The sequence below is a fragment of the Rhea pennata genome, chromosome 8 (genome assembly GCF_028389875.1).
Source record: "Rhea pennata isolate bPtePen1 chromosome 8, bPtePen1.pri, whole genome shotgun sequence".
Lineage (NCBI taxonomy): Eukaryota > Metazoa > Chordata > Aves > Rheiformes > Rheidae > Rhea > Rhea pennata.
Window position 1 is genome coordinate 11,116,498 of NC_084670.1, and position 27,698 is coordinate 11,144,195.

Consider the following 27,698-nt stretch of genomic DNA (forward strand, 5'->3'; position numbering starts at 1 on the left):
TGAATAGGAGTTACAGGACACTGATTAAGGTTGAAATTAAATGAGGAGTCTTAAAATTAATGTACAACATCAGTGAGTACGTGAAAATAATTTCAATTTTAACAGATAAGGAGAAATGACCCATTCAAGTACGGGAAGCAGTAAGAAACTTCCCTTTTCTCAATATGGGACATTATGCAAAATAATTACCTGGAGAATAATTTAAGAAAAAATAAAGTTCTTTTCTCCAGTGAGGATGATGTATAGCTAAAATCTCTAACAGCTCCTAGGCTGAGCCTGCTTACATATATTTCTAACTGAAGCCAAGTCTGAGAAATCACAAACATATGACAATTTTCCTTCCTGCTGCTAGAAACTCTGTCTAATTTCCAGGCAAGTGGTCCCATTTGGCTCATATTCAAAGCCTTAAAAAGATCAGTTTCCTATAGCTTAATATAATTCGTATGTCAATTCTGTAAACAGAGGCATGACCAGATACCTTTTGACATACTTATACCTTTGCAAATGTGTACGTATTTTGTGCAAACCAAGCAGTAAGGCACAGAACATACTATTTCTGCTCTTTTCACCATGCTGGCTAGCTCATTCACTTACCCCAATATTGAAAGTGAGTGCTTATATTACACAATGGTCCTTATTTTGTATGAGTACACAGGTGTACATACAAAGGAGTATGCACTGGTCCTTTGCATTATAAATCAGCAAGCAGCTCTATTAATTTCAGCCAACACCAGATCAAGGCAAATAAGGTGAAGGCCTGGGTAATCAGGTATTACATTTACTTCAGTTTCTCCTATGATTACCTTATGCTCCCTTAAACTTGTCTTAAATAAATCCATTCTGATAAATTAGAAAAGCCCATAGTTCCAACTGATCAGTTGCTTTTTTTAGGTTAGCAGCACTTTTGCCTTGAGGCATGTACTAGAGCTAGAATAGGAATCAGTGCTTATAATTAATAGAGATTGTTTTATTATCAAACTTGATGAGTTTGCTCAGTGAGATTCATACCTTTCTATTATGCCAGTAGGTTTTTTTCAAGAAAAAAAGTTTTCTAAATACTGACTTCATAGTAGTATCAGGCAAACCACTGTTGCATTTTAAACACAGAAACAGCAGATGTTTTGTTCCTTATGCAGCTACACAATTTGAAGATAATCTCTGGTGTCACTCATTAGAGAATGTCAGTGAGAACTGATCTATGAGAGTAAGTGCAGCTATTTTTAATCACCATGTCTACTTTATATGATTGTTCATGTTGAGATGTGGAATCCTCTGCAGAAAGTATGAAATGAAATTGAAATGAAATTTCACAATAAAATCCAAGCAGGAATCAATGATATAAGCAAGTTTTTTTTTAGTGTTTGTGACATCTGTTGGAAGTCACATATGAGGGAGGAACATCAGCCAAAGCAAACAGCAGCACATTTAAAAGGGATCTTTTGATCTAAGAGATGAGACCTGCGAATCAGGAGACAGGAATTCTCTTCTAGGAGCTGCGATAAATTTAGCAGGTAACACAAGGGAAGCTGTCATATCTATAGTAAAAATTAAGCTAGTTCGGCTGAAATATGATGTGGGTTGTTTTTAATGTCTCTAATTCAGTCCTAATCTCTGCTGAGAGCCTGACGACTCTTTTGTAAAAATGAAACCAAGAATTACTAATAATAGGAATCATTGATAAGTTTGGGAGGGCAGTTACATTTGGTAGAAGAGGGCTGGCTTTTTTTTTTTCCCTAACCTACGTTTGTACTTTCCTGTTTACCTTGTCCACATTTGCAATCTATAAAAGGGCATTATGTGCTGGTCATCGCATCTGCTTTTGAGCTAAATCTATGTTAGCATTCCAAAAGGCCAAGGAACTCTTCCAGGGCAAACAACTGCTGGAGCACTGCTACCAGATGGTGTGTATATAAAGGGGAAAATGAGAAAAGCAATTTACTGTGTCCCTGTTCCAGGGAGAAGTATCACCTAGAAGAACAGCAAGAGAGGTGAGAAATTAGTGAGAAAATGTATAGTTTTCTTCTTCTGCAACATGTCGTTTTCTTCATATCTGAAAAGTCTAGGTATGTACAGGAAATACAGTCCTTATTCAGGCAAAATTCTAGCAAAAAGGTAACAGGGATATTTAACTAAAGAATGAAGTGTTAAGTTGATAACATGTCTAAAGAATTATGCTTTGATTTATGTAACAGGTTCTAGATTTACCTATATAGCTCACTCATATGTAGTCTGCATTTAGAGAAATTTTGGTTTCCCAGATAAAACATTCTTATCTTGCCCTTTTGACTGAGCTCTACAAAACAGGCAGAAAATAACAGACCAGATTCTGAAGTATAAATTAGCAAAGTCTCACAGAAGGCAAGTTATCTACTTAATTTATCCAGCTCAGGTGCTGACTACTATTTTACAGTCCATTAGCTCACTTGTAGCTGTATTAAATGTATGGTTGCCCAGCGTGCAAAAGAACTCTGCAGCTTTTAGAACTAATCAGTCTTTCTTTCAAATCCCGTGAAGCAGTCTCTTGAAAGGATTCAAAGATAAATTCAAGTCAGTGTACAAAATCTGAAATTTTGAAATCATTTTTTTAAAGAGTTAACTCAATTTTACTACACATTCTTAATCTATTACTTTAAGGCTTTGCTGTCATATTTATGCCTAAGTGGAACACCATGAAAAAGAAATGTATACACTGTGGAAGCAAGAGTGTTCACTCACTGATACTAGTTCTGAAGAACTTCATAGACAGGTCACAGAAAATCTCTGTTCAGGGGGCAGAGGTAGTAAAAATAGCACATGAGAAAGAGTAGAATTCATAAAGAATGGAAAATAATACTGATAATTATAACACCTTTTCATAAAAAGCCTGAACTAATGCTTTTACCACTAGCTGCCAAACCTCAAAAATACATAGCAGAAATATGTTTATTCAGACATAAGCAATGAGAAGAGGGACATATGGGTGTTAATATTTACACACACATCTTTGCTGAGGGTATTTTATTTGTGTGTATATGTGCTTTTTAAAGCAGCCCTTCCTTTAAGCTTATGACTTTTACTATAAATAACGGATATAAATAAAGTCTTCTCACCATACAGGAAAAGTACTGATCAACAATGTTGAGGTTTGCTGTCGCCCTCTTTGCTGTCATAACATCATCTACCTGCAAAAAGCACAGCTGTCTGGAAGGAGAAACTCACAAACTGAAGCCAAGTCTTGAGCCAAACATGCAGGAATGCACTCTGTATTCTGAATGTAAGAGTGGCTTAATCTTTGTCTCAAAATACAGCATTGTATTCATTAACTGTCTGGCAGTTCCTTTGATTTCTTGAAAATATTTAAGATGCAGTAGAAGTTGCATTTGAAAGCTTCCCTCATTGGCATTTTGCTGCATTCAAGTCAAGAGTCAAATTCTGCTTCTTATGAAGTCAACTGTAAAACTCCCTTTGGCTTTATTTATTATCTTTTTTAAATTCTGATGCAAGTTTTTCTTTCCTTTACTCCATCTACTTAAATAAGTTTACCACAAAATGAATCTGGCCTATTTTGATTAAGTATAAACATATTTCAAATATATATATTTCTCTCTTGATTGTATTAATGAATTAAACATTGTCCTTATTAAATACATCGCCTTATTAAAAACAGCACCAATTGGAAAAGGTTAAAATCAAAATTTCATAATAAGCAAAGTACAGTAGGTATATTTATTACATTTAATTCTTGTAATGTTTGATAGCTTTCAAAATTAATATCCCCCAGTATATAACATTTGCCTAAACACTGCCGAACTGCTCTGGGGAAAGGGAGTGAGCTGTACATCTTTACAAAGAAATATTGATGGCTGTTCATCTCATTTAGCATTTACTGCCACTTCCAATGCCAAAAATGTAAGAGCTTAAGTAGTTCCAGTTAGTACCAAGAGATTTTATCTTCTTATTGGCCAAAAAAGATTAATCTTAAATATTTAGTCTTCTAAATATAGTGTTAAAGAAAATCCTTATTGCAAGATCTTTGTTTCATTCCTAACAGCTTCCTGTTGCTATGCAAACTTCACAGAGCAATTGGCTCATTCTCCAGTAATTAAAATAAACAAGAGCTACTGGAACAGATGTGGGCAGCTCAGTAAATCGTAAGTCAGCTTTGATGTTGTCTATGTCCTGCTTTGTTAGAGCTTTGCTGTAGGAGCTAGGCAGCTAGTGTTAACTCCCCCTGGAGCTGCTGATGGAAAGTCACTAAATTGCCCTAGAGGTGATGGATGCCACCCACCCTAGTTCCCATCATGTTTATGTTTTCACCAGACCAAAGTCCTGCTCTTCTTTTTCTCCTCTCACAAAAGTCCACGAATCCTTAAACATACACACTTTGTGCAGACTGATTTATGCCATTTTATCAAGAAATGGCTACACATTTTAAAGTTTTCTTTCATTTTAGAACCAGACCTGTCTGTTCCACTGAAATCTGGCAATGCAAAGTAGTCATAAACTCAGCAGGTAACAACCACACTGCACCTCTGTAGCTGTGCAAAGCAACCATCATGTACCAGAAAGCGTGACCCCTAGTTAATATAGGCAAGGCTTTTCCCCTTTCTTGTAAAGCAGATCAGCTAGATGACTAAGCCTTGCAAACAAAATGCACAGAAGAGACCAGAAATGAAACTTCTGAATATTTATAAGAAAAATGCTTGTAGTCCCATGGGTTTTGTAACCATGAAGAATGTCTTCATAATTAAGATTTTTAGTATCCTGTTAGATGTTAGAGCTGTGAAACATGGTAAGTTATAGAAAGAAAAGAAGGAAAGTACAAAACAATTAAGCAAAAACAGATGTGCAAAAGTAACAGCTATGATCTGCCACTCCCAGAAGAGCAGCAACAGTATGTGTTTTTAAGTAACTTCATCTGGGCTGTGGGAAAAACTAAAGATTACAGAAACCATGAGACTACAACATAGAAGAAGTTTTGTACTATAGTTTTAAGCTACATTTTATTATTGCCTTGAGTCATTCTGCCAGGAAAACTCAAGGCCTCAAAAGTTTATGGAAAGCTTACACAAATAGGGCTGAAATATGCATGGAAACATTTGTGCACTCTTCAGTTGGCTGTGGTAATTGCACAGTCAGAGCCTGTGCACAATGCCAAAGTAATGAGTTTGGAACCTAGACACAAACAGGGTAAAAGGATGCTTTTCTAAGTTTTTTCTCCTGATCTGTAATGTTGCATCCACCTCAAAGCAGGCCTAGAAAATGGAGGCTATAACCTTGATGCTAAGAAACAGGTTTATTTGTGGCTTTTCTCACCTGCCGCAGCTGTGAAGATTTCACAAAGAAAATTGAGTGCTTTTACCGGTGTTCTCCACACGCTGCTCACTGGATCCATCCCAACTACACTGCTGCTATCCAATCTGTTCCGGTGTGTCAAAGCTTCTGTGATGACTGGTAGGTTCAGCTTTTTATCAAAGTATTTCAATTTAGCTTTAATACACCTTTATTACTCAGGTCGTGAAAGCCCAGAGCTCCCAAGCAAGTGGTAAGTAGGTTCTGTAATGTTGCATCACCTTTATTGCTTTTCACCTGTTTTCCTTGCTCACTGGGTTTTTTTTTTTGCTGCCTCTACTTTTTCCTCTGTTAAACTACTACCCCCAAAATAATAATGTCACAGGATTAATCAGGATGGAGCCTGTCTCTGTCATAGTTTAGGGGCTCAAAGACAGCACAGCCCTGCCATCAGTGAGGAAGCTATGCAGGGGCATCAGAACTGCCTGATGTGATGGAGGAGCTCACACCACACTGATGGGAACTAACAGCAGTGGGAGCCTGCCCACCCTTCAAAAAATCTATGTCTGCGAGCTACAAAATACAGATTACGCAGTTAGGATTTTAAATCTGAGTACTTGTTCATGATATATTTATTTTATTCCTCTGTGTATGAAATGCACTGAAATCATGAAAGCAGCCACTTTCTCTATGGTTTTAAATTCATATATATTACAAATTAGGTTCATTTTTTACTCTTGGCCTTTTCTCTTTGTTTCCAGCATCCCTCTCTGTTAAAACTAAGCCTAAAAGCTTGACTCTCAGAGAAACTTTCAGCCAACTAATACTAAAAATAGTAATAATAATGAGGAAGCATAACAGCATTTCATTTTATTTCCCAAAACACAGGGTCAGAGACTCACATTTATTTTTCAGTGGAAGACAGAGTTGGACAGCCCAGCACCTATCTGGCCTTAGTCTTGGAGAAAAGCATTATATCCAAGTGGGGTGCTTAGATTTTTTTAGTGATCTAAGACTATTATGAGATGTTAGATCTTAAATAGTGTCATCCCTGCATATATAAAACCCAGCATCACATTAATGTTGTATTTTGGGTTTGTGCCTAGTAACCACAGTAACTTTTCTATAGGGGTAAATTGCTGTGAAACGTAGTACAACAGCACAGGCTGTTTCACACCATAGGATCAAAACTGCTAGCTTTACTTGAAAATAATTAACCGTGAATGTCCAAATTCCTCAGGCTGCTTTAAAAAGCATGAAAATTTGTTTTAATACTTTTAAAAATCTTACAAAAGAGCTTTCCTTGGAAGCACAGCATTTACTGCACACATGGTGATACATGATTTGTGCTGCTCTGTACAGTGCTTTCCCTAGTGCTTATGCAACTTTACTATTATTTGTCACATGGATCCATTTTCACTTTCATCTTCTCTCCAAGGGGAAAGTAATGTGTGCAATGCAGTATTTTGGTACGATTTATCTTTAAATTTGTCTGCATTGCTTTGTGCCAGAGAAGGAAACAACAAACACAGCCTGCATTTGGAATGGAAGATAGTGATAAGGGCTGATACATTTATTAGCTTGCCTAGAATATCCTCTAGCAATGAATTTTATTTCTGTTAGGAAATTCCATGTGTTTCTGGAACAGATTTGTCATTTGCAGTCCTCTTTCCTAAACTTTTGGTAATCTTTTAAACTGAATCCATATTATTGACTGCCTTGAAGACAAGAACTGAGATCCTGAATTTGACTCAATACTCAGAACCTCAAACCTCAGAACCAAATATAATGAAATTTGAAATGATTTGAATATTTGGGCATTGGAGTTGCCAGTGGCTTTAGATTAGGTGTAACAGCCAAACTGATAGAATACCAGTATCTAAAATAAATGTATCTCAAAATAATATAAGCAGAATATGCAACAGTCGTCACATCAAGGTCATCAAGGTCATCAAGCTGCTATATCCAATAAAAGCATAAAATGAAAGAAATCTGAAAATTTAGATTGCATCCACTGAAAAGTCTTTTCACAGTGATGGATTGATTTAAACCAGCTTTAGTATATATGAGAAATCTCATATTTCCAAAATGTATATTGTAGGTCAATATCACATCCCAAAACCCTCAGTTGCCCCTGATTATTACCATAACCTCCAGTAAATAGCATTTTGTAACTTTTGTTATTGGGAAGTATATGTGCTATAGCAGATTGAGAGCTGATATACAGGAAAAACAGTCCCTTTTGCCAGGACTGAGAGTCTCCTGGCAGACAGTAGACTCTACTCTAAACAAATACCGAACAATGATCTATTGCCCCTGTTGGCGTCACAGATGCCTTGCCTGAATCAAAAACGTAAAGATGACCCATTACCGTGCACGCTAGTCTGTATGCCTGCCTAATGCCAATGTCAATCCCTTTTCCTCACCCTTTTTAAGGCTAGAGGCTACAAAAGAGCTTGGACAGATTTCCCACTCTTTCTGGCAATTTAAAGTAACATTTTTTTTCACGTCCTATTCACTGGAGTCCTTTTAGTGTGCTGTAGCACTGCTAGTGATGTGACCTACTTTCTCTACATGCCGTGAATGTGCCTGCTGCGTACTGTATGTCTTTGTGGCCAGAAATGTGCAGAGGATTCTGAATGAGCAGTGACTTCATTTAAAAGAAATCCATCTGACTAGCTTAGGGCCTTCCCTTTCTTCCTATTGTCTTAGGATTCCTTGCTTCCACTAGTCCAAAAACTATTGCTTTTCAAAAAGCGTTATGGGCAAGATGCTTTCTGATCCACCTGTAAAATGCCCCTGAGTCATTTAAAAGGGGAAAGACCCCCAAAAATGAAAAAAATAAAGATAAAATTTTTTAATAAAAATTAAAATAAAAATATCCTACCAGGTGTGCATGGGTAGCTACTGTGATAGGGAAGGATCTTTCAAATATTTATGTTTCTCATAGGTTTTAATTAATGTTTGTAGAAACCAACTATGGGTTTCTGAACAGCAGGAATCAGACTTTCAGAAGTTATTTCTCATAAATTTAGCTTAATAATTAGTTCCTAAAAGACTAAAGAAAAACCCATAAAAATAGAATTATGCCTTGCTGCCTGCTTATATAGCAAAGGACAGAGTCAGGCAACAATCATAATTAAGAACGTTTCATGTGACAATTCAACGGGCAATAGTGATTAAAAATAAAAAAAAACTTTAACAAACATCTATTTCAGATTCCCTAGGATACCTAGCATAGATGCTTCAGCTCAGTAAAACTCTGCAATACATATTCATAAGTTTGAAATGTATAATGTATAACTGAAGGTGACACTGACTTCAAACGAAGCCGTTCTGCCTCTCCCAACCCCAGGCTGCTCATTCCTTCCTCTACCCCATCCCCACCCAGGCACCAGCAGTGTTCACTGAAAGGCCACAGAGCAACCCTGGTCAGAGACACCATCAAACTGAAAAATACATAGCCAAATTAAATAAATAAATAAGAAAATAAGCCCATGGAAATGGCATAACTGCTTTCAATTGAAGTGCTACTATTAGGCAGCTGACAGTATAAACTGAACTACTTTGCTGGAAAGCAATGAATTTAAGTGCATGCTTAAAGTAAAGGACATGCCTACATGGCTTGAAGAATCCAGGACAATTGTTAAATCTGATGTTGGTATGTGCAGAGTTCACAGATGGTGATTAACAAAAACTTTGTGTTCATGCTCCTAACTATGGTGTGCCTTCAAGCAGGTAGAATAGTATTCGAGAAAGAGCTCTCACTAGGGAGTTATCTCTATATTTATTTTTCAGTCAGGCTGTACACAGCAGCTAACAATCAACAAACCAATTATTCTTATAGTCCCTATTCCGAAATTCAGTCATGGCACAAACTGGCAGGACTCGCTTACTAGCGTCACATTATATTAATTTACCAATTTGCAGCCCCTAGCTCTGGCAGCAGATTTATGGATGAACACCTATAAGAATACCTCCGTCTTCTGCCCTAAACCTGTTTAGTCCAGACCCGGACTATTCTTCATCTGGCATTGCCCTTTCTCCCACTACTCACTCTGTCCTTACCCTGCACCAAGGCAGAGAGACAGAAAAAATGTGGAGTGTTTTGGAAAGATAGCAATAGCTTGTGACCACTACAATATGCAGGATTTTGCTTTCTAGTGTTCTGGTCACTGCGTCAAAGAGCTGCTTTGAAAAGCTGAACTTTTGCAACGCAGGTGTTTAATAAGTCACTGAGTCACAATAGAGCTTTTCATCTAGTCAGTCCTTCAGCATAAATCTTGACTTTTGAAAACTGATTTCAATGGGGAAACAAAAGGCAGGAACATTTGAATCCTATTGGATAGCTTCTGTGTGTACTGTACTACAAATATGTTTAAAATCACTTTAGTCACCACTGCAATAAAAAGTACTCAAGGTCAGTTTCAATTGTGCATGTACTGGTCTAAGCACTTGTAATTAATTAGTCCTTGTGCTTGTAATAACCAACACCTAGAACCAACACCTGGTATAGGCTGTGGCTTAATACTCCAGGTACTATTCAGTAAAGATGGTCTGTAGCACAAAAGCTCAGAACATGCGAATGTTCTTCAGATGTGCATGTTCTTGCCTTTTTACATGTGCAGATGTACTGCAATGTCTAGTTCCTGCAGTTATGCAAATACATGCTAAGCTCATCTTTCACTTAAAAACATAAGTTCTGCATCCCTCATGATTTCAAAGCAGTGTTGGAAACATGACCCTGAAGATTAAAAAAGACACAGAGAAATGATATCCAAATGGATTAATTTTAAATATCATATTGAGATAGTCTTACTTTTTGAAGGCTGTGGCTCATGGTTTTTGGCATTCTTATTTACTGGTGCGAATGATCTACCTGAAGCCATTGAGACTATATTAAAGATGTTAACTGATTTGCAGGTAGAGATTCTTAAGGAAGGTAAGAGCCACAAAGCAGAACATATAGAGAAGCGGAAGGAAGGAAATGATGTAAACCATGTGGTGTCTCATTACATAGACCAGCCAGTTGCACACTTTACTGATTCTAGCCTATTTCCAGGCTTTTCTTTATATTATCACTTAAGAACCACTCAAAATGTAAACAGTTTGAACTCTATATGCTACATGACCCTTAAATTTCCTCCTTCACTTCCAGGTTAACTTTTTTGAAAGTATGATTCTAGAGGTGACATCCTACTAGTTTATATGATTTTCTGCTTATAGGCTTTCCCTATTTCAAAAAATATTCTTCATAGCAATCCCCCATCCAAGAATTATCATTCTTCCCTTCCCATCTTAATTCATAAATACAAGTACTCCCACCATCGCCCTCACAGTACAGTTCGCTCTTAAGAGTGCCTTCCCCATGACACAGCGCTGACCATCAGCATTCATGAAGTTCCCTCCCATACAAGAAATATTTTTTCAACTGAGTAACATCAGCAAGGGTAACCAAGAAGAAAACATTGTATCAGTGAGTGTTGCTCCTCAGAACATAAGTCCTTTATATAAATCTGTAAGTATAGAATGCAGTGAATGAACTGTTTAGTTCTCATTGATATTTAGGTCTTCCTGGCCAGTTCGGAGTTTACTTACATTTAAAGCTAATATAATGTGCACATCTCTTGAAGATTGCTCAACTGTGCTACGTGATCATTCCACGTTACTGGCATAGCCCACATAAACATTTTCAGTTGAATCTCTATAACCCACTGAAAAACAGTGAGAGAATAACTTTTTCTTCCACAATAATCTCCATGAAGGTACGAAGCCTGCAAAGATGATTCCATATGTGTCTATAACTGGCTGACAGACTGGGAATGGGATGAAAGCGGAATAAACCACTGTAAGAATAAATGCATCCCATACAGTGAGGTAAGAAAACCTGGTCAGTCAAACATGGCTTTAAAAAATACAAGTTTTTTGCTTTAGTATGTGGATGCAAAATGCAATAGGTAGATTATTTTTACTTCAGCTATTTCAAGCTATCCCTACATCAGATTTTTTAAAAATATAAATTTTAGAACATTTGTATTTATGTAGATCTCTCTCTCTCTCTAAATATATATACATACTTCTATCACATATTTATTTATCACCATTCATACTATTTGGGAAACAAAAGTAGACATCCAATGACAAAGTTCAAACAGCAGTAGTTATTTTAAACACAGTGGGATTTAGATAGCAAAAGGTAAATGAACTTTGGTCATACAACAAAAAGAGATCTTAAGTTACATTTTACAAAGTTCCTTACACAGGGCTTTACATACCTCTCGCTTTTGAAACTGGGATGTATATTTCCAAATCACTACAGAATTTTTAAGGTTTTCTTATCTATTAGGCATTCCTTGCTCTCTTCTCTGTTCTACATTATTATACTCAGGTCTTCTATCCTCCAAATCCCTCTCAAATCCCTTACGTTCTTCTGTCTCCTTTTTATTCTCCATATACCTATGACATCTCTGTAGCATGTTCTCCATTGTGTCTGCCATGGGCTAGATAGAGCTAACTTTGTTCTATCTAGCCTATTCTGGTGATTAAAGAGCAGCACTGACAAGCTTTCTGAGAGCACTGCCCATCATTCTGAGAAAGTTTAGTGGTTGGGATAACTAATTTTGTTCATGAAAGTGTATAAAATGAGGACTGACAAGATTTCTAGAAACAAAATTGCCTGGAACCTGATCCACAGACCTTTTAAGAGTCAGGAGTTTTTCTGGTGACATACTTAAGTTTAGGATCATGGCAAGTTTATACAATTCAAGACTGCTAAATTATTTGAGTATTATTAGGAGTTGAGCTTCACTGAGCACATGCAAACTGTTCAAAACAAAGAACTGAACAGGACTAATCTGTAGTGGTTAAGGACTGGTGATAGGGCTTGCAGAGATCTGAGATTCGTTGGTTTGAATGTGGTTCAAGTTCTCATACTTAAAGAGGTCACTTCAGAAACTGATATAAGTGGAAGTAACAGTCAAGTTAGTGCAGAATTTGTGTCTGCCTTACAAAAGTGATACTAATCAGGCTTAAGACAGTGGCCAAAAAACAAGTTGCTGTGGAAAATAACAGCTGAGTTTCCAAGATGTGCTAATTATTAGTAGCTCCAGCTGAAATCAAAGTCAAATGATAATCTCCATAAATGATCTCCAGGCCCTGTTCAAGCTGTCCCTGGCCCAGAGACAGGTTTCAACTCTGAATTCATTTCTACTTATTTATTAAAGAAAATATACTACCTACAGGGAAAAACATGCAGCAAATCCAGAAGTCTTATCACTTGGAGCCAGATGCAGCCATTCCTAAACTAAACACAGAACCACACCCTAAACTGCCCATGTTTTTCACCAAAAATAAGCTTGTATGATAAGTAGGAGTAAAGATGATGTTTCTTCAGAGCAGGTTCCCTGCTACTCTACACCAGTTTCAAGTAATAGTCACTTATTTGCTGACAAAACCCACAGGACATCTTTAACACATCCTAACATATTTAGTTAACACATGTTCGAGTGGAGCAACTCACCGATAACGTTAGCCTAAAAACAATATATCCAGGCTAGTTTCTGTGTTTTTTTTTTTTTTTTAATGTTGGATGTCTTTTAAGTAAGTGATGAATAAATATTATGAATTCTAAAATTTCAGTCAAGGACAGCTCTAAAACTCCAGTAACTGAGAAAGTTGCTTGAATTATTGGCTGTTCAGACATGGTCTGCAGATCACTGGAGAAAAAGGCTGGAAATAACACAGTAAGAGATTTTTTTTTAAAAAAAAAAGGCCTTTCAACAATTCAGCCTCAGATTGACTCACGAAATGTAAGGTTATTGGGTAGATAACTGGAATAATTTGTATTTTTTTTGCCTGAAGGTTTCAGATTAGATGCATCAGAAGTCTTAGGGTCCTTATTCTACTCAGATAAACCCCCCTTCTAATCAGAATTACTGCTAATATGTGCAGCACTGTTGTTTCCTTTTTCTCTGCCACACTGACAGTCAGTGGCAGTTGACTGTTTTTTACAGCTATCCTATAATTCTTTACTCCTCATAACCTAGTCTTAACCCATTGTATGTACTAGTTAAGTATGTTTGCAGACATACAGACTTGTCATTAGAGAACAAGAAAAGTGATCAAACTAAAGAAATTAATACAAATAGCTATATAGAAAAACAAGTGCAAGTAAAATCACCAGAGAGATCTAGTGAAGAAGAGAAAATGTGCATCATAGTAAAACTAATTAAAATGAGAAATAAAAGGAATTGGGCCTCCATGGCCATTATAAGCATTTCAGCATTTTTGGTAACAATCAGAAAAACCCTACACTTACCATATAAAAAGGAAATGATAACACAAACCCTGGGCTCATTTGGTTGGACTGAACTCATAGAAGCAAAGTTACTATTACCTAAAAGGCACGGAAGTTTCTCCAATGTCAGAGCATTGTAGACAGATACTTTATTTCTTTAGGTGCCCTTGGTTCATATGGAAGAGCAATCAGCAGCTCTACATTTGACATGCAAGTGGTTTTAAGGAGTATTTGGAACAAATGTTAAATACTAAGAATGTACAATGGATCATAGTCAGTTTTAGGCTAATTTGGTCTGTCTTAAATTTTACGAGGCACACATTATCATTTTCCCAGCAGAGCACTCTCCAAGTGACGTTAGTGCACTGATTAGCACACTGTCCAAGAAGTTGAGGAATAAGAAGCCTTTGCAGTAATTTAGGGACAGGTTTATTAAATGAGCTGTGGGCAGTGTTTGTTTGCTGCAGCATTCTGGTTACACTCTGAGTTTGAGCAGAGTTAGTAGGAAGGTCAAAATAAAATGACTAATTTAACAGGTAGAAGAGCATGAATATTTTATAGAGCCTGGAGGACATACAAATAGTCTCTTACATAAGGACTTAAGAAAATCCAGGACAGTTCTTAATAGTTTCTGAACAGATTAGCAAGAAGTAAGTAGAAATCCAGGACCTGTACAGAAGCTGATGGATAATGGCTCTTGCTGCTTAAAAGCACAAGAATAGCAGGGAAGATGCAACTAAGATCTGACTGCGGTGAGAACACAAGGAGAAAAATAGATGCTCCAACCTTTCCCTCCCTGACTCTGCTGCTGCTCTCAGTGCACTAGCAGGCCTCCACACTCCTCCTCCAGCATGTGCAGTTTCCATAGAGTGCGCCCCTGCTAGGACCAGTGTAAAACTGAAAAGTTATTTTACAGCCTACAGAGCCTTTCAGGCTATTTGGAATGGACTCTGTATTATTCATAAAGGACAGATTTCTAAGTCACAAGAGATGATTACAATCTCATCTGCTTGCCTGCACAGTCCAGGTCAGCACTGCCTTGCCTGCAGGGAGACAAAGACACATTGTGTAAGAAGAGCTTATGGTGGAAAAAGGGTGGAGCAGAAGAAGCTGCAGGATTACCAATGATCAGACCCACTTCGCCATAGTAGACTTACATTTGCAAACATTAATTTTTCGCACTCGGAGCACCTTTCCTGCAGAAATCTCCCAACCATAAAGCGCAAGTTCTCCAAGGTTATGTGATGACAACACAGAGTCAGATCTTTACATATGTTGGTGACAGTGGTAACCCAGCACAATATCCAGAAATGACAGCACTAAGAGAAATGCTGTAGGATTAAAGAATCAATGTGATGCACAAAGACTACTTGTGCTATCACAGATCAAACACAGCTTTCTTCAGAGAAGTGCTGGTGACATGGTCAAGGTGGCAAAGCGAATCAGTGACACAGTAATGGAGACCAATAGACCTGCTGCCTGGTCCATTTCACTCATTAACAACACTCCCTCTCCTTAATTCACAAGGTTTCTATTCCAGCCATCACCCCCAACTTCATATTTGCCTTTGCTTCTGGGAGTATCTAAAGTCTCCTTTACTGGAATAGAAAAGATTGAACTTCAACCACAAACATATGGGGGAAGAGCAAGCAAGATAAAGTGCATATCCAGGCTACCCTGCAGCTGGACATGATAACTCCTAAGCTAAGACTCTTTAGGCATACTCAAGCTGGGAGGACAGGAGATTGCCATGATGTAAGTTTGGCAAGTAAGATATTTCTTTGCTGCATGGTTGTATTGCTGCTATGACAGACAGGCCTTACAAAATGAGGTAGTATCAAGAATAGGACAGATTGACTTGCGTAGAGTACAGGAAGCTGCAGTTTATATTTTCCTGAGCAGAAAGCTCTGTGCACCACCAGACACAGTACTTTCAAGGCAGGCTGGGGGACCATGGTTGTCTGACTTCTTTTCTTCAAACAGTTTCTGAGCTCTGTCCCTCCTCTTCATCTGTGAGGTCCTGCCCCTGGCCTTCCATGACGTACACTGCAGCAGGCACAGTGAGATCCCAGTGAGTGATGAATCCACTGGGCTGCCTTTAGCCTGTAGATAAAAAGATTACCATTTTCAAAACAGTTAGTCTGGCACTTTCAGCAGTACTCAGATCCCAAGACATGTCAGAGTGTCCTGACATACTACAAGTTGTATGTCTCACACACAGCGTCAGTTTGTCAGACCCAGAAAGCTGGCTAGGCTGTCAGACCCTGGGTGGAAACAAAGGGCTCGGCCATTCATCACTTTGTACTTTGTTTAATGACTTGCCCTCACACTAGGCAAATATCTTCTGCCAGTGGTAATATTTTAAGATCTCTGAGAAGTGATGAGACATGACACATAGCAGGAGAGTGTTTGGATGACTACAGGTTGCATTTTTTAGAATAATTTAGTACCGATTTTAAAAAATGATAAATGTTAACCAATCTAATATAAATTAATTTGTACTCAATTCTTTTTAAATGTAATTGCTGCAATTTTTATTTGACACCCAGATGTATGTAAATGGGACCAACATGTGCAACAGTATGTGGGGGGAGTCATTTAAGGTGAGCGAATCCTCCTGCCTCTGCTTGCAAATGAACAAGAAGGACATGATAGCAATCAAGTATCTCCTCTCCGAAAGCTCAGAGGAAAGCTCCAGTGTAAGCAGCAGTGAGGAGCGTGCCTGCCAGAAGAAACTCCTGAAGTTTGAGAAACTAAAGGAAGAGGAAGGGGAAGAGACAAGATGAATGTTGGTGGATGTGTCTCAGGAGGAGTGAAATCATTGTGGAGGCTGGGCTCAGGGCATCATGCCAGCCTGCCTTATCCCTTATTTCTGAGGACATAATAAATAAATGCTTGGTTATATTAATCTATGATTTTTTTGCATCTGCATCATAAAACTCCCTAACAGGTTAGCACAGGTGTACTGTTGTGACTTGATATGAACAACTAGAAGCATGTAGGTAACATTTAGGGTTTGGCTTTCAAAGATGGGAGGCACAGGCAGCTCCCACTGACTTAGGGTGGAACAGTGAGAATTACAGATCTCCAGAAAGCTATGCCTATAATGCACCAAATATTCAATCAAAATCATTTGCTCAGACACACTGCTTTTCTGTCACAAGTTCCTGTGTGCCAGATTCTGCTTAGATAAAGAAGAAATGCTGCAGGCAGAAAGAAGTCACCAGGGACTAGTTACTGACAATTGAAAAATTATTTATTTTGTATCTCAAAAACACGTTTGCAAAATGGGGATTGTTAGATAAATCCCTGGATCCATGTATTGCTTATATATTAGATAAATCCCTGGATCCATGTATTGCCATTACATGGTATGCATAGATTTTTGTGCTGGGATTCTACCTTAAACAGTATCAGTATAAAACTCTCCTACAATACAAATTTGAAGTTTAATTTTGAGTGTTATTAGTCCAACTGAATGATTCCAAACAGAATGATCTCTGACAAATGGAAATGTTCCCTAGGGAGGACTGCAATCAGGTTTCTCCTGTCAGTAAATTCTGTTTCCCAGCATCACTGTTACTGTCAAAGTAAACCCAAAATCTGCACCAGTCCCAGAGGGACTCCTCAGGTAAAGATGAAAGAAATCCAGCTTTCACTTGCACTTGCATAATCCCTCTGACATCACTGGAAAGCAAACAGGCCACTCCGTACAGCCTTTCACAGTGACATCACCTGGGCAACTATGGGAATGATTTAATTTGGGGAGACTAGATTATTAAATGATGAAAATCAGCACCTCAGTGCCTGCTATGGAGATAGGCACCTCACAACGATTTAACGAATGATTGGCCAACAATTAACACAATGACTATGCACATCCTGTTAAACTAGGAGAATGTTAAAAATCCAGCACACTCTCTTCACTGGGATGTTTATTTTATTTCTGAGGTTTCACATAGCTGCGATAGTAATGCTAGACCCATTAGGTCATGCTCTGCTTACCACTAGTTTCTTTAGTATCTTTAACATTGGAATAACTCCCACCAGCACTGAACTGTTTTTAGAATGATATTTTGTCACATCTGCATGTCATGCTTACTCAATTTTTCAGTTCTACTGTTTTAAAAGAAAGAACCAGAACTTGGCTTTTCATTAGCCCTGTTAGTCCTTCTTCCCTTATTTCACTAAACTCTGTTCTTTCCTGTCCTTCTTGATTGAAGGAGCACTTGAATTAGAGCAGAAATTTCTCTGCTTGCTCTGCTCAAAATTCAAGAATTAATCTTCCTCTTCCACCACCGTAATACCAGCTTTGTTCATACCCCCACTGCCAAAGATTTCCTTCATGTTCTAAGTTATATTTAGCACAATTGTCTCTGTCTGTGTCTCTGCTCTCTTTCTTCCCACCCCATTATTCCCTTTGCTCTAGGTAAATCACCACTGAAACTGTTCTCAACAAATGTTCTTTCACCTCTAGTTTCAGGATCACCCATGAGACAGGTAATACATGTTCTTGAATAGCACTGGATCCTACAGCAGCTAAGCTGCCAAGACATTTAACTCCTGTTCATGACTTTTACAACTTTTACTAGTCATAGATAAATATACATTCCTGATGTATACGGCAAATCATTTAACTCTTCTGTGATCCCACTTGGAAAATAAATAATACCTATCCTATCTTGGTTGATAGAATGTAAGGGACCTTTAGATCTCCTAGTCCAACCCACTGTACAACACAAACCCTATCATTTTGCCTAGAGCCTCCTCTAACACAAGGAAATGTCAAGTATCTATCAGAACAAGGGTCTTGCCTCCAGCAGTCAGCATGAGCAAGAGTGGTCAGGTGAATAGGCAATAGAGAGAAGAGTTCAAGCATGAATGATACTCTGATTTCTCAGGCCCCTGGTGAGGCATTTAATTAATAACCCTGATGGATTTTGCGTTTTGTTCTTGTCCAGTCTCCCTCTAATTCATGTAAAACTTTAAAATCCACAACGTCCTGTAGCAGTGACTTCCACAGGAATACTACCCACTGAATGAAGATCCATCTCCTTGTATTGAGATTAATGGCTTAATTTATTGTCTCTAGTTTGTCTACTGAAACAGAGTGAATTTTTGGTCCCTACTCCTTACTGTCAGGCCACTCATAATTTTGTATCGTATCTCCTCTAACTCATCACTTTTCTAAGCCAAAAAGTCAAGACACACAGAGTTGTTCCTAGCATAGAAGCTGTTCCATATCTTTTGATTATTCCTGGATTGATCCAGATATGTTTTATTCAAATACAAGTTATCTCCCAGAAAAAGGTTCAGTCTTGATTTAAAACTTCAAACAATGGAGAATTGGCCAACGTTCTTGACATCTCCTCAGTGTTAAAGAGTATCCCTAATTTAACATTTGTTTTGCTTCAGCTTTCAACCACTGCTTTGCTAAATCCTTTTGTACTAAAGAGTTCTTTAGTATTCAGTGCTGTTTTCCTGCTCAGTAGCATATACATATAACCAATTTACTTCTCAGTTTTCATTTTGAATAACAACAGCTACATCTATTTTGTTTATGTCTGTTAATATAAGACATTCCGTTATTATAAGACATTTCATCTCCCTTCAAGTCATATTTATGGTTCTTCTCTGTGCCTTTTCCAGTTAAACTGTACACATCAAAATTATGCTCCATGCTAGCTTTAGAGGTGACATACAGAGAGGACCACATTCCTTCACCTCCACACACCCCTCCCAGACTGGATTGCCCATTTCTGTAACAGCATCATTCTGTCTGTTTGCATGCCTTCGGTGTCAATGTGTTAGGATTCCTAAATCTTTCTTGACATTATCTTGTTCCAGGATACAGCCGCCTGGTCACAGAATTGTGAACTGTGATCTTAGCTCTTAACTTTATTGATTTGTACTTGGCTGTATTAAAAATCTTCATTCGTATGGGGCCGCTTTCCCAAGTCACTGTTTGCTCTGTCTAGCTGCTTTGTACTTACAGTAATTTACCTCCTAGATAATCTTTGTGTTATTCAAAAATGTTACTAGTGGTGCTTTAACATTTACAAACTGGCTGGGATAACTTAGATAAAGCAAAAACAAAAACAACACAAATCACTAAAAATCAGACTACAAAAGCATGCAGTGAAGGTGAACCAGGGAAAAAAAAAGATCAAAGTTACCGATGATTGCAGACATCCTCAGCTAAGGCTGACCTGATTTGGTAAGTGCCTGTTATGCATGACAGCACAAAAGCACGTGTCCTGCTTCTGCACCCACACTGGCCCAGCCAACTAAAATGTCTCTGTATATGTAGCCCTGATAATTGAAGTCCAAAATATTTTCTCAGGTATAAAGTACTGGGAGTTGACTATGCTATTAGTTTGCTCTTTTAAATGTTAAATAACAGCAGGCTAATGCTAAACCCCATACAATCCTGGAAGAATTGCTGCTACTGAATGATGATTTCCCATTGCCTACTATCTCTTCAATTCTGTAAATAACCAATTTTTTATCCATTTGGCATGCATACTTAGTAATACTGGATTCAACTAAGATCTTAATTAAAATGCCACAATGGTAGGTTAAATGCTTTGTGAAACATGCTGTAATATTTACACTAACCTGTAAGAATCAGACTTACAACCTTTATCAGAAATTAATTCAGATTTCTCAACAAGACAATGCTGATAAAAGTAAAATTGTTGCCAATTATTGACTCATTTACCACTTCACCTAGTATCAGCTTTTGTACTATGTTTTTCTGAACAGGTGTCACGTTAACCATAATACAGCTAGCTGGGTCATCCTGCTTGCTCTGTTTATTTTTTTCCCTTAAATACTGGCCCAATACTATCAGTCTTCTGGAAGGTCACTGAAATGCCAGGATTTATTACAAATGAGATCTCCAAGTTGAATTACAGCTCTTCAGTCTAGGTTATCTGAGCCTGCTACTTTAAAAAATATTGTTACATATGATAATCAACCTCATTTTTAATTACTTGCAGACTGAAAAGGACGTCTTCATCCTTCTGTGATACAAATATTTCATTCTGCATATATTTCAATACTAAGCATTATTAACAAAACTTGCCCTCTACATCTTCTGCCATGGTAGGGCTTTCTTGATCAGATTATTCAATTGTTTTCACCTTCAGTTTAGTCGCACCAGCCATGATTTCCTCTAGTATTGTCAGTTATACTTTGTAATTCTTCACTGATATTGACTACAACATAGTTTTCTTTTTAAAAAACAGTATTCATCAATAATGACATTTTCAACTTCTACTGCATTTTTCATGAACAGGTTTCACTCAGAGTATTTTATAAATATTAATTAAACTTCAAAAAAACACCTGAGAGCAAGATAAGTAGTGAGAAGCAAACTGAGTGAGTGGGAGAGTGTCAGTAAAAGACTTATCACATCACCATAAGTATTGCAGAACTATGACAAGCATGGACAAATTCTGTTTCAGAACCTCATTTCACTCTGCAAATAAAGTTGTGCATTTTAAGGCGAGCACTGGATAAAAGTTATTATCTAAAAATGATTTTATATGAAAAAAATATTGCAAAAACCTCAGCATCCCAAAAAACAGTAGAACAACTTACTAAACAATCACATTCCAAGCCCTTTGAAAGATACTGAAAAGATAAAAATAATCATTGTTACTTTATTTAAGATAAATAATGTCAGAGCAGGCTAATTTCCCTTGCTGACAGACGACTGTTCTGCTGAAAAGTGGGAAACTGTAGATGAGATATGAATTTTTTAAGGGTTTTGATAACAGTTGATGTGACACACTGGTAAGTGAACCAAGAGCACTAAAGTGCAAATAAAATCACCATAACATGGGTGCACAGCTGGTTAAAAATATACTGAAATACTACTATGAGTAAACTGTTATTAAACTCAGATCGATCTTTTAATAGGAATTACAGAGGGTCTGTTCTGATTCTAGTCAACACTTCTGTTTGCTCAGACAACAAAGAAGACATTTTGCAAGCATTCTGGATGACAGGACTAGAATACAAATGATCTTTCTAACAGGAGAACTAGTCCAAACCCCCAAAGATGAAATTCTGCAAAGGGATCTGAAAAATACTTGCACCTAGGAAAGGTAAATGAAGAGAAAAATGCAACCTGGAAAACACATGGCAATGGAACTACACATCAGCAAAGGAGCTGGGATTTGTAATTAGTAACCTGTGTTCTTATGGTTGAAACATTACACTGTGGAGGTTTCAGTCTTTGAGGCTTCAGCGTATACAGAGCCCTGGATGGCCTGACCCACGTTGCAAGCACTCTCAGGACCTGCAGACATCCTACTAAGGGTTACTCACAGAGGTCATGTCGTGTCTCACATTCCATGGAGGCATTGCTTCTGGAATGACCCCCCGCTGCAGCGCAGGCTCCGGAATGTGGTGGGTATCAGGCAGAGTTTAACTCTATCCATCTTCTCGATGAAGCCAGCTCACAAGCTTTGTCAATGGAAGTGCAATGCTTCCTAGGAGAAAGAACATGCCCTTGATACATATCTAATGATTACATAAAATAAAAGGAATAAAATTAGCTGAATTCATGCATATTTTATGAGGTTCTCCCTCCCTTTTTTCTGTTCAAAAGTTTTGCACAATTTGGAATCTGTTTAAAAATTGTCACATGCTCTAAACAGCTCAGGGGTCTGTTGTGTTTGCTATACTTTATTATCCAAGGGAACTCAGTGATTTAGATAAGAACAGTTAAGTAAAGAGTCCAAAAAGCATTAGTATTTGGATTACAATTTGAAAGCTAGCCAAACTTTACTAATGCCAGGACTGAAAGCCCCATGTGCCTGAAGACTGGTAATTCTCAAGCACAACTCATTCTTCCTGTTGGCAAAAGAAATCTTGCATCTTTAATAAGGTCACCTCAGTGAACAGGTCTAATTCAGTATGAAGCTGCAGGACTAGACAATAGTGAAAAACAGGTCAAGTCATGAAATCAATCACCTGCTTCAGATATGTGTTAGGGCACAATGAGGATCAGTTTCCAACAATCTATCATCTTTCAACATCTCCAAGAAAAAGTTGCAGAGATACCTCTTACAGCAAGTCAACATACAGAAGAGAAACATTTCACAGCAGAAGGGAAACTCTCCACTACAGTTTTGCTTCCTTCAGCTACTAAAAGCATAACTCTCCTGTCTCTGTTTCAATCACTAACTGCTATAAAATTCTTAGTATTCTTTTGGCCTCTTTCCTTAGAAATGCAGAGAGCCCTCTGTGGAGTTTGCCTTGGTTCCCCTCTCAGACAGCTGTGATTAATTCACTGTTCAAGCTCTTGAGTTAATTCTCTCATTAGATCACTTTCCTTCTTCATGGAATGATTATTCCCATAGGAGAAATGAGAAAGACTAAAACAATATTGTGCTAGTATCTGACACACAGCATCCAGGATGTTTACTTTAAATCAAGTTGCCTGGAATTACTCCAGACCTATGGCTTAAACACCAGAATCTTCTAACCAGTGGAGAGCTGCAGCCGCACATGTTGCACAACATTTGCATTTCACTGGAATTTCTCCAAACTTCTTGCTAGGTAAGCATACTCTGAACATGAACCTCTCCACATAAGTAGGTCAGATGACAGAATCTTTTCATTGGTGGGGCATATCTTAAGACTAAAAGAGTTTTTTATGTTTTGATTATTCTGCAACATACAAAAATGACTTTTCTACCTGGCAAGCTCAGCACTAGTTCAAGGTAAACCCTGCAGCACACAACACTGAAATATTGCCAGCAGTCTTGAAACCACAAGCCATTATCTGCGTATTATTCACTGGGAGTGTCCCATTCTCTCCAGAGGCTCTTACAGCTTGGAAAGGCTCTCTGCTTTTGCTGCCTGTCAAATGGGTGCCCTGGATATGACAGGTCATTGGAGGGCATCACACCACTCAGCTGGACTCTAGCACAGTCTGTTTGGTACATTTGAGACAATGTTTTGGGTAGCTGGATACTTGGGAGAGTGTCTCCATACCCATTTCAAGGATTGGTAAGCATGTTTGGACTGACAACTCTGTTAACCAGCAGTTACATTAAAACCACCCTTACCTGAAACCACAATAAAGTGAGGATAATAAATGTACTTAGTTACTAAACAGCTTATAAACATGAAGGGAAGGGGAGAACAATCTTATAACATGGCAATTCAATGAACTTTAACATTTCCCAGCTAACAGTTCAGTTGACAAATAGAGATATCACCACTTTGCTGATGGTGGGAAAACTTCCAAATTTTCACACCAACACCTATATGCTGGGGCTGCCTATGCAGAAAGACTAGCTTTTGGGGTGCCTCTTGCTCTCCACCTTTCGACTAATTCCATTTCAGATCTTCCATACTACACAAAATCACATAAACATCAGGATTCATTAACTGAAGCAGGAATGAAGGAATAACTCCTGTGCCTGGCCCACACTTGCCCACAAAGAGTATTCTCATGCTTGGCTAAAGTCTGGACAATATGTTGACTGCAAAGTACAATGCCTTTTCCCTCTGAGATGGGAAACATTCAGACCTTGAAGGAAAGCTTCTTCACCCATTAAAGATTACATTTCACATAAATATGTAAATGGACAACAGGTTTATAAAGACATCTAATTAGAATCAGAGCCTGTGGCTTGCTAAAGGCTTTTCACTGAGAATAAACAACATGATAACCAGTCCCATTGGGGCGATAATGGATTATCCGCCACTTTCTCTTTGAGAAAAACCTTGAAAGTAACCAGGAAGCCTCTTCTCTTCTGTGTTGCATGGATGTGCAGAACCCCAGCAGCCTCTCACATCTTATCCCTGCAGGGGCAACAAACCATCATGAAGCACATACCATCACCCCACCACTTGCCAAGCTGTGCATCGGCAGAGACCACTGACCTGCATCGTTGTCTTGTAGGTGCAATGACATCCAGAGTAAATAGGATATTTGGACAAGTTTAAGCCTTAACAGAGAGAAGGTGTCTTAGAAATGTAACAGATGTGACTGTGTACACTAGAATTATTTCTAGTCCTTGTAAACTCTTGGTGGTACCATACTTCTGCAATCTTGGCCTCCCCAGCAGACATCTGAGTTCAAACTGTTACAAAACTTTGGGAAATGGAGAAAAATGGTTTTATCCTATGATGGCTTTGTCACCTAGACACCAAAACAAAAAGCTCTTTTCATTTTCGGCGATGGTCTCAGCATCAACCAAGTGCATTAAAAATTATGAGTAGTAACTGCAGTGGGTAAGAACAAATCAACTGAAAGACTGCAACTGAAAAGAAAGATTGCAACTGACTGTATTACTGAAAGATTGTAAGAGCTGACTTAGCACAGAAGACAAGGCGCAGAGATACACTACAGCTGGAATGGAAAGCAAAGATTACCTAGTTATTGGAACTGTAGAGGAATTTGACCTGTAACAATTCAATTGACTGTGATGGAAAGTAACTCCCTATCACAAAACATCCCTTTGGGTTTGTCATATCTACAAATAGCCAGTGCCTCCATTTTGTGTCTCTTCTGCAAGACAGAACTTCAGTAGCCAGTATCTCCAGGATCACCTGGGGGTCCTGCTTGAATATGAAGTCAGATGGATCCCCAAAGCTACAGGTGTAATGGACATGCTTCCACAAGTCATAACTCTCTTCTCAGTGCAAGCCATGGAGCGCTGCAGTCGCTGTGTATGGAGAGGTCTGACTGAAGACAGAAAAGCAAAACTGCACTTTCAAATTGATTATTTTTCTTTTAGGTTCTTTGAGACTAAAAACATTCTGTCTTTGGGGGGGGGATCTTATTTAACAGAAATCTTTCTATGATGACAGAGGAGAAGCTTAACATCCACACACAGCAAAACACCTTTTAGCTACCCATTTCTTTTGCACATTTATGAAGTACCATTCTGTAGAGATTGCACCATCTGCAGGATTTGAGAGAGGGAGCACGGATGTCTTATTCAGCTCAGAAAAATGTTTTCCATGCAGCTGAAAAGGTTTTACGGAGAAGCCTTCAGCCAGGGAAATCTCAGCCACAGGGCTCTGAGGGATAACACAGGAAGGACTGCAATGCTTCCTGGGGCTCTGGCACAGTGCAGGGGTTCTTCAAGAGAAAGCCTGAATAGCTTGTTTGTCAAATTATTCTCACCGAGTATTATGACAGCAGAACTTTTGTGCAGGCATGGCCAGTGGGACAAACAGAGAAGCACAGGGCATGCCTTCTTTGTCACCTGACCTACACATCAGCCAACATTCAGCTGGCTTTTTGGCAAATGTCATGGAAGGAACTTATCAAATTAAAATAGAAGACTCTTTAATTCTTTCACTGCGATGACTTGTCATTCTTGTTTCTAACTGTTCCTCATCACACAGTGCAATTTTACAGTGCCAAATACAGTTTCAGACATGTTTGAAAATCCGCAGCTGCACAACAGCATACGGGATCACCAGCTCCATCTTGCCCAGCTGTGCCTGGTTTTAAAGGAAAAATGCTAAAGCAGTGCCCTCTTCCGGAGACAGAACAATTCAACCCCAGTAATACAGTACATGACAGGCCTTCGGGGCAATTTCGGCAGTCTCAGCAACGCCATTCTGTGTCTATAAATTTGGCACTATGGTGTGAAATCCTAATACTAGCCAAGTGTCTAACCGCTGACATCAGCCTCTGACTGAGCCATTGGCATTTGGGAGAATTCTAAGCCTTTTACTCACAGGCCACTTCCGATGAATAAAATGTCAGTGCAACAGAGGTCTGGTTTCTTTTATGGATTCATCAATGAAAAAAATCTCAAAGCATTTATTAGCCTGGCTTAAAATTTATACTGAGTTATAGCAGCATGAATCCAACTGTGTGTGCTTGCAGAAACCTTATTTATCTATCTAGAGCTGTACTTTCTATGGGTATTTTTTTAAGATCAGCTTGAAAGGTAATTTTACCATTCTGCTGTCAAGAATGAAATGCTGATGAATGAGGAAACCAGTTATCCCCACAGAGTATTATGACTCAGATTCCTTCTGGAAGCACTTTTATAAGTTATTACAATGAAATGCAGAATCATGAGAAAAGCCTGGAGGACCAAGACCATTGTAACTATAAGCAGACATGTTTTTCTTTCCCAGTCTCACAGCAAATAGATACGGAAGCATTCCAAGAGGCTATTTTTTGCTTTGCCTGTCTGTCACATTGCTGGAATAGTGTGGAAAAAAAATCAGAAAAATCAGAACCAGTGCTAGCTTTGCCAGACCTGGAAAATGCGTGTGTGTAACTCAGTATGGGATGCTCTTTCCTTAGTCGGTACTCAGGCATGCAGAAACTCAATGAACTTAGGTACTAAGAAATATGCACTACCTCAGGATCAGTGCTGGCTCTTATGCCTCACGTGGCACTACATGGCTCTGTGGTGAAACATCAATGTTGGAATGAAGAGGCCTCACTTGTAGCATGATGCTACAGGGAAAGACAGTCTGCATGCTGGCTTTCCCCGCAGTCAGTGCAAACCCTGATGCCACATTGCTGAGGTGTGGACAACTGGTTGTCCCCAGTCTCTGAAGCTCACCCAGACGATAGCTCTGGTTTTGCCCCCAGCACTTCTGTTTCTCCCTCGTGTCAAAATAAAAAGGCTAGGAGCCCAGTTCAGGGAGCAAAATCTGAGGAACAGAGATTGTGAAGGCAACAGATAGAGTGAATCCACACCTGCTACTCACCTGTTCTCTCAGCACTAGGACTAGGGTTACTTGATGAACCTAGCAGGAGACCAGCTCAATCACCTATAAGAAGGCACCGCCTTACAGAGCAGGCAGTGCGGGCCAGCGGCCTCAGCAAGGCCAGGCGACCGAGCAGGCACATAGATAAGAGAGCCAGGCAAAGGTACCGAGGCAGAGGCACCTTCTTTGGCCGCTGAGCAGGCAGGGTGCAGAGGAAACGAGCCAGCTCCGCGGCCCCCGTCTGACAGGACCCGCCGCTGCCGGACGCCAGCCGCCCTCAGCGGGGGGAGCGCCCCCTCCCGCCCCCTCCCGCCCCCTCCCGCCCGCTGCGCACGCGCCGCCGGAGCGGCGCACGCGCCTCCCGCCCTCGCCCGCGGCGCGTAAGGGCCAAGCGCGGAGCCGCTGGCGCGAGGCGCGC

The 27,698-nt window shown here is 39.0% G+C and overlaps 1 protein-coding gene and 1 long non-coding RNA gene across 2 annotated transcripts; one reads left to right on the forward strand and one right to left on the reverse strand.

The window, feature by feature from the left end:
* Positions 1-1,415: 1,415 nt before the first annotated feature.
* Positions 1,416-16,438, forward strand: LOC134143353 (riboflavin-binding protein). Its single transcript, XM_062581366.1, has 6 exons — positions 1,416-1,511; positions 3,097-3,253; positions 4,031-4,130; positions 5,305-5,433; positions 11,037-11,148; positions 16,117-16,438. The coding sequence occupies exons 2-6, from the start codon at positions 3,115-3,117 to the stop codon at positions 16,351-16,353; spliced, it is 717 nt and encodes a 238-aa protein (XP_062437350.1). The 5' UTR covers positions 1,416-1,511; positions 3,097-3,114; the 3' UTR covers positions 16,354-16,438.
* On the reverse strand, positions 14,600-27,568 carry LOC134143354 (uncharacterized). Its single transcript, XR_009959087.1, has 3 exons — positions 27,281-27,568; positions 21,905-22,068; positions 14,600-15,670 (listed from the first exon to the last, which is right to left on the reverse strand). It is a non-coding gene; the product is annotated as an uncharacterized LOC134143354 (long non-coding RNA).
* Between the last annotated feature and the right edge of the window lie 130 nt (positions 27,569-27,698).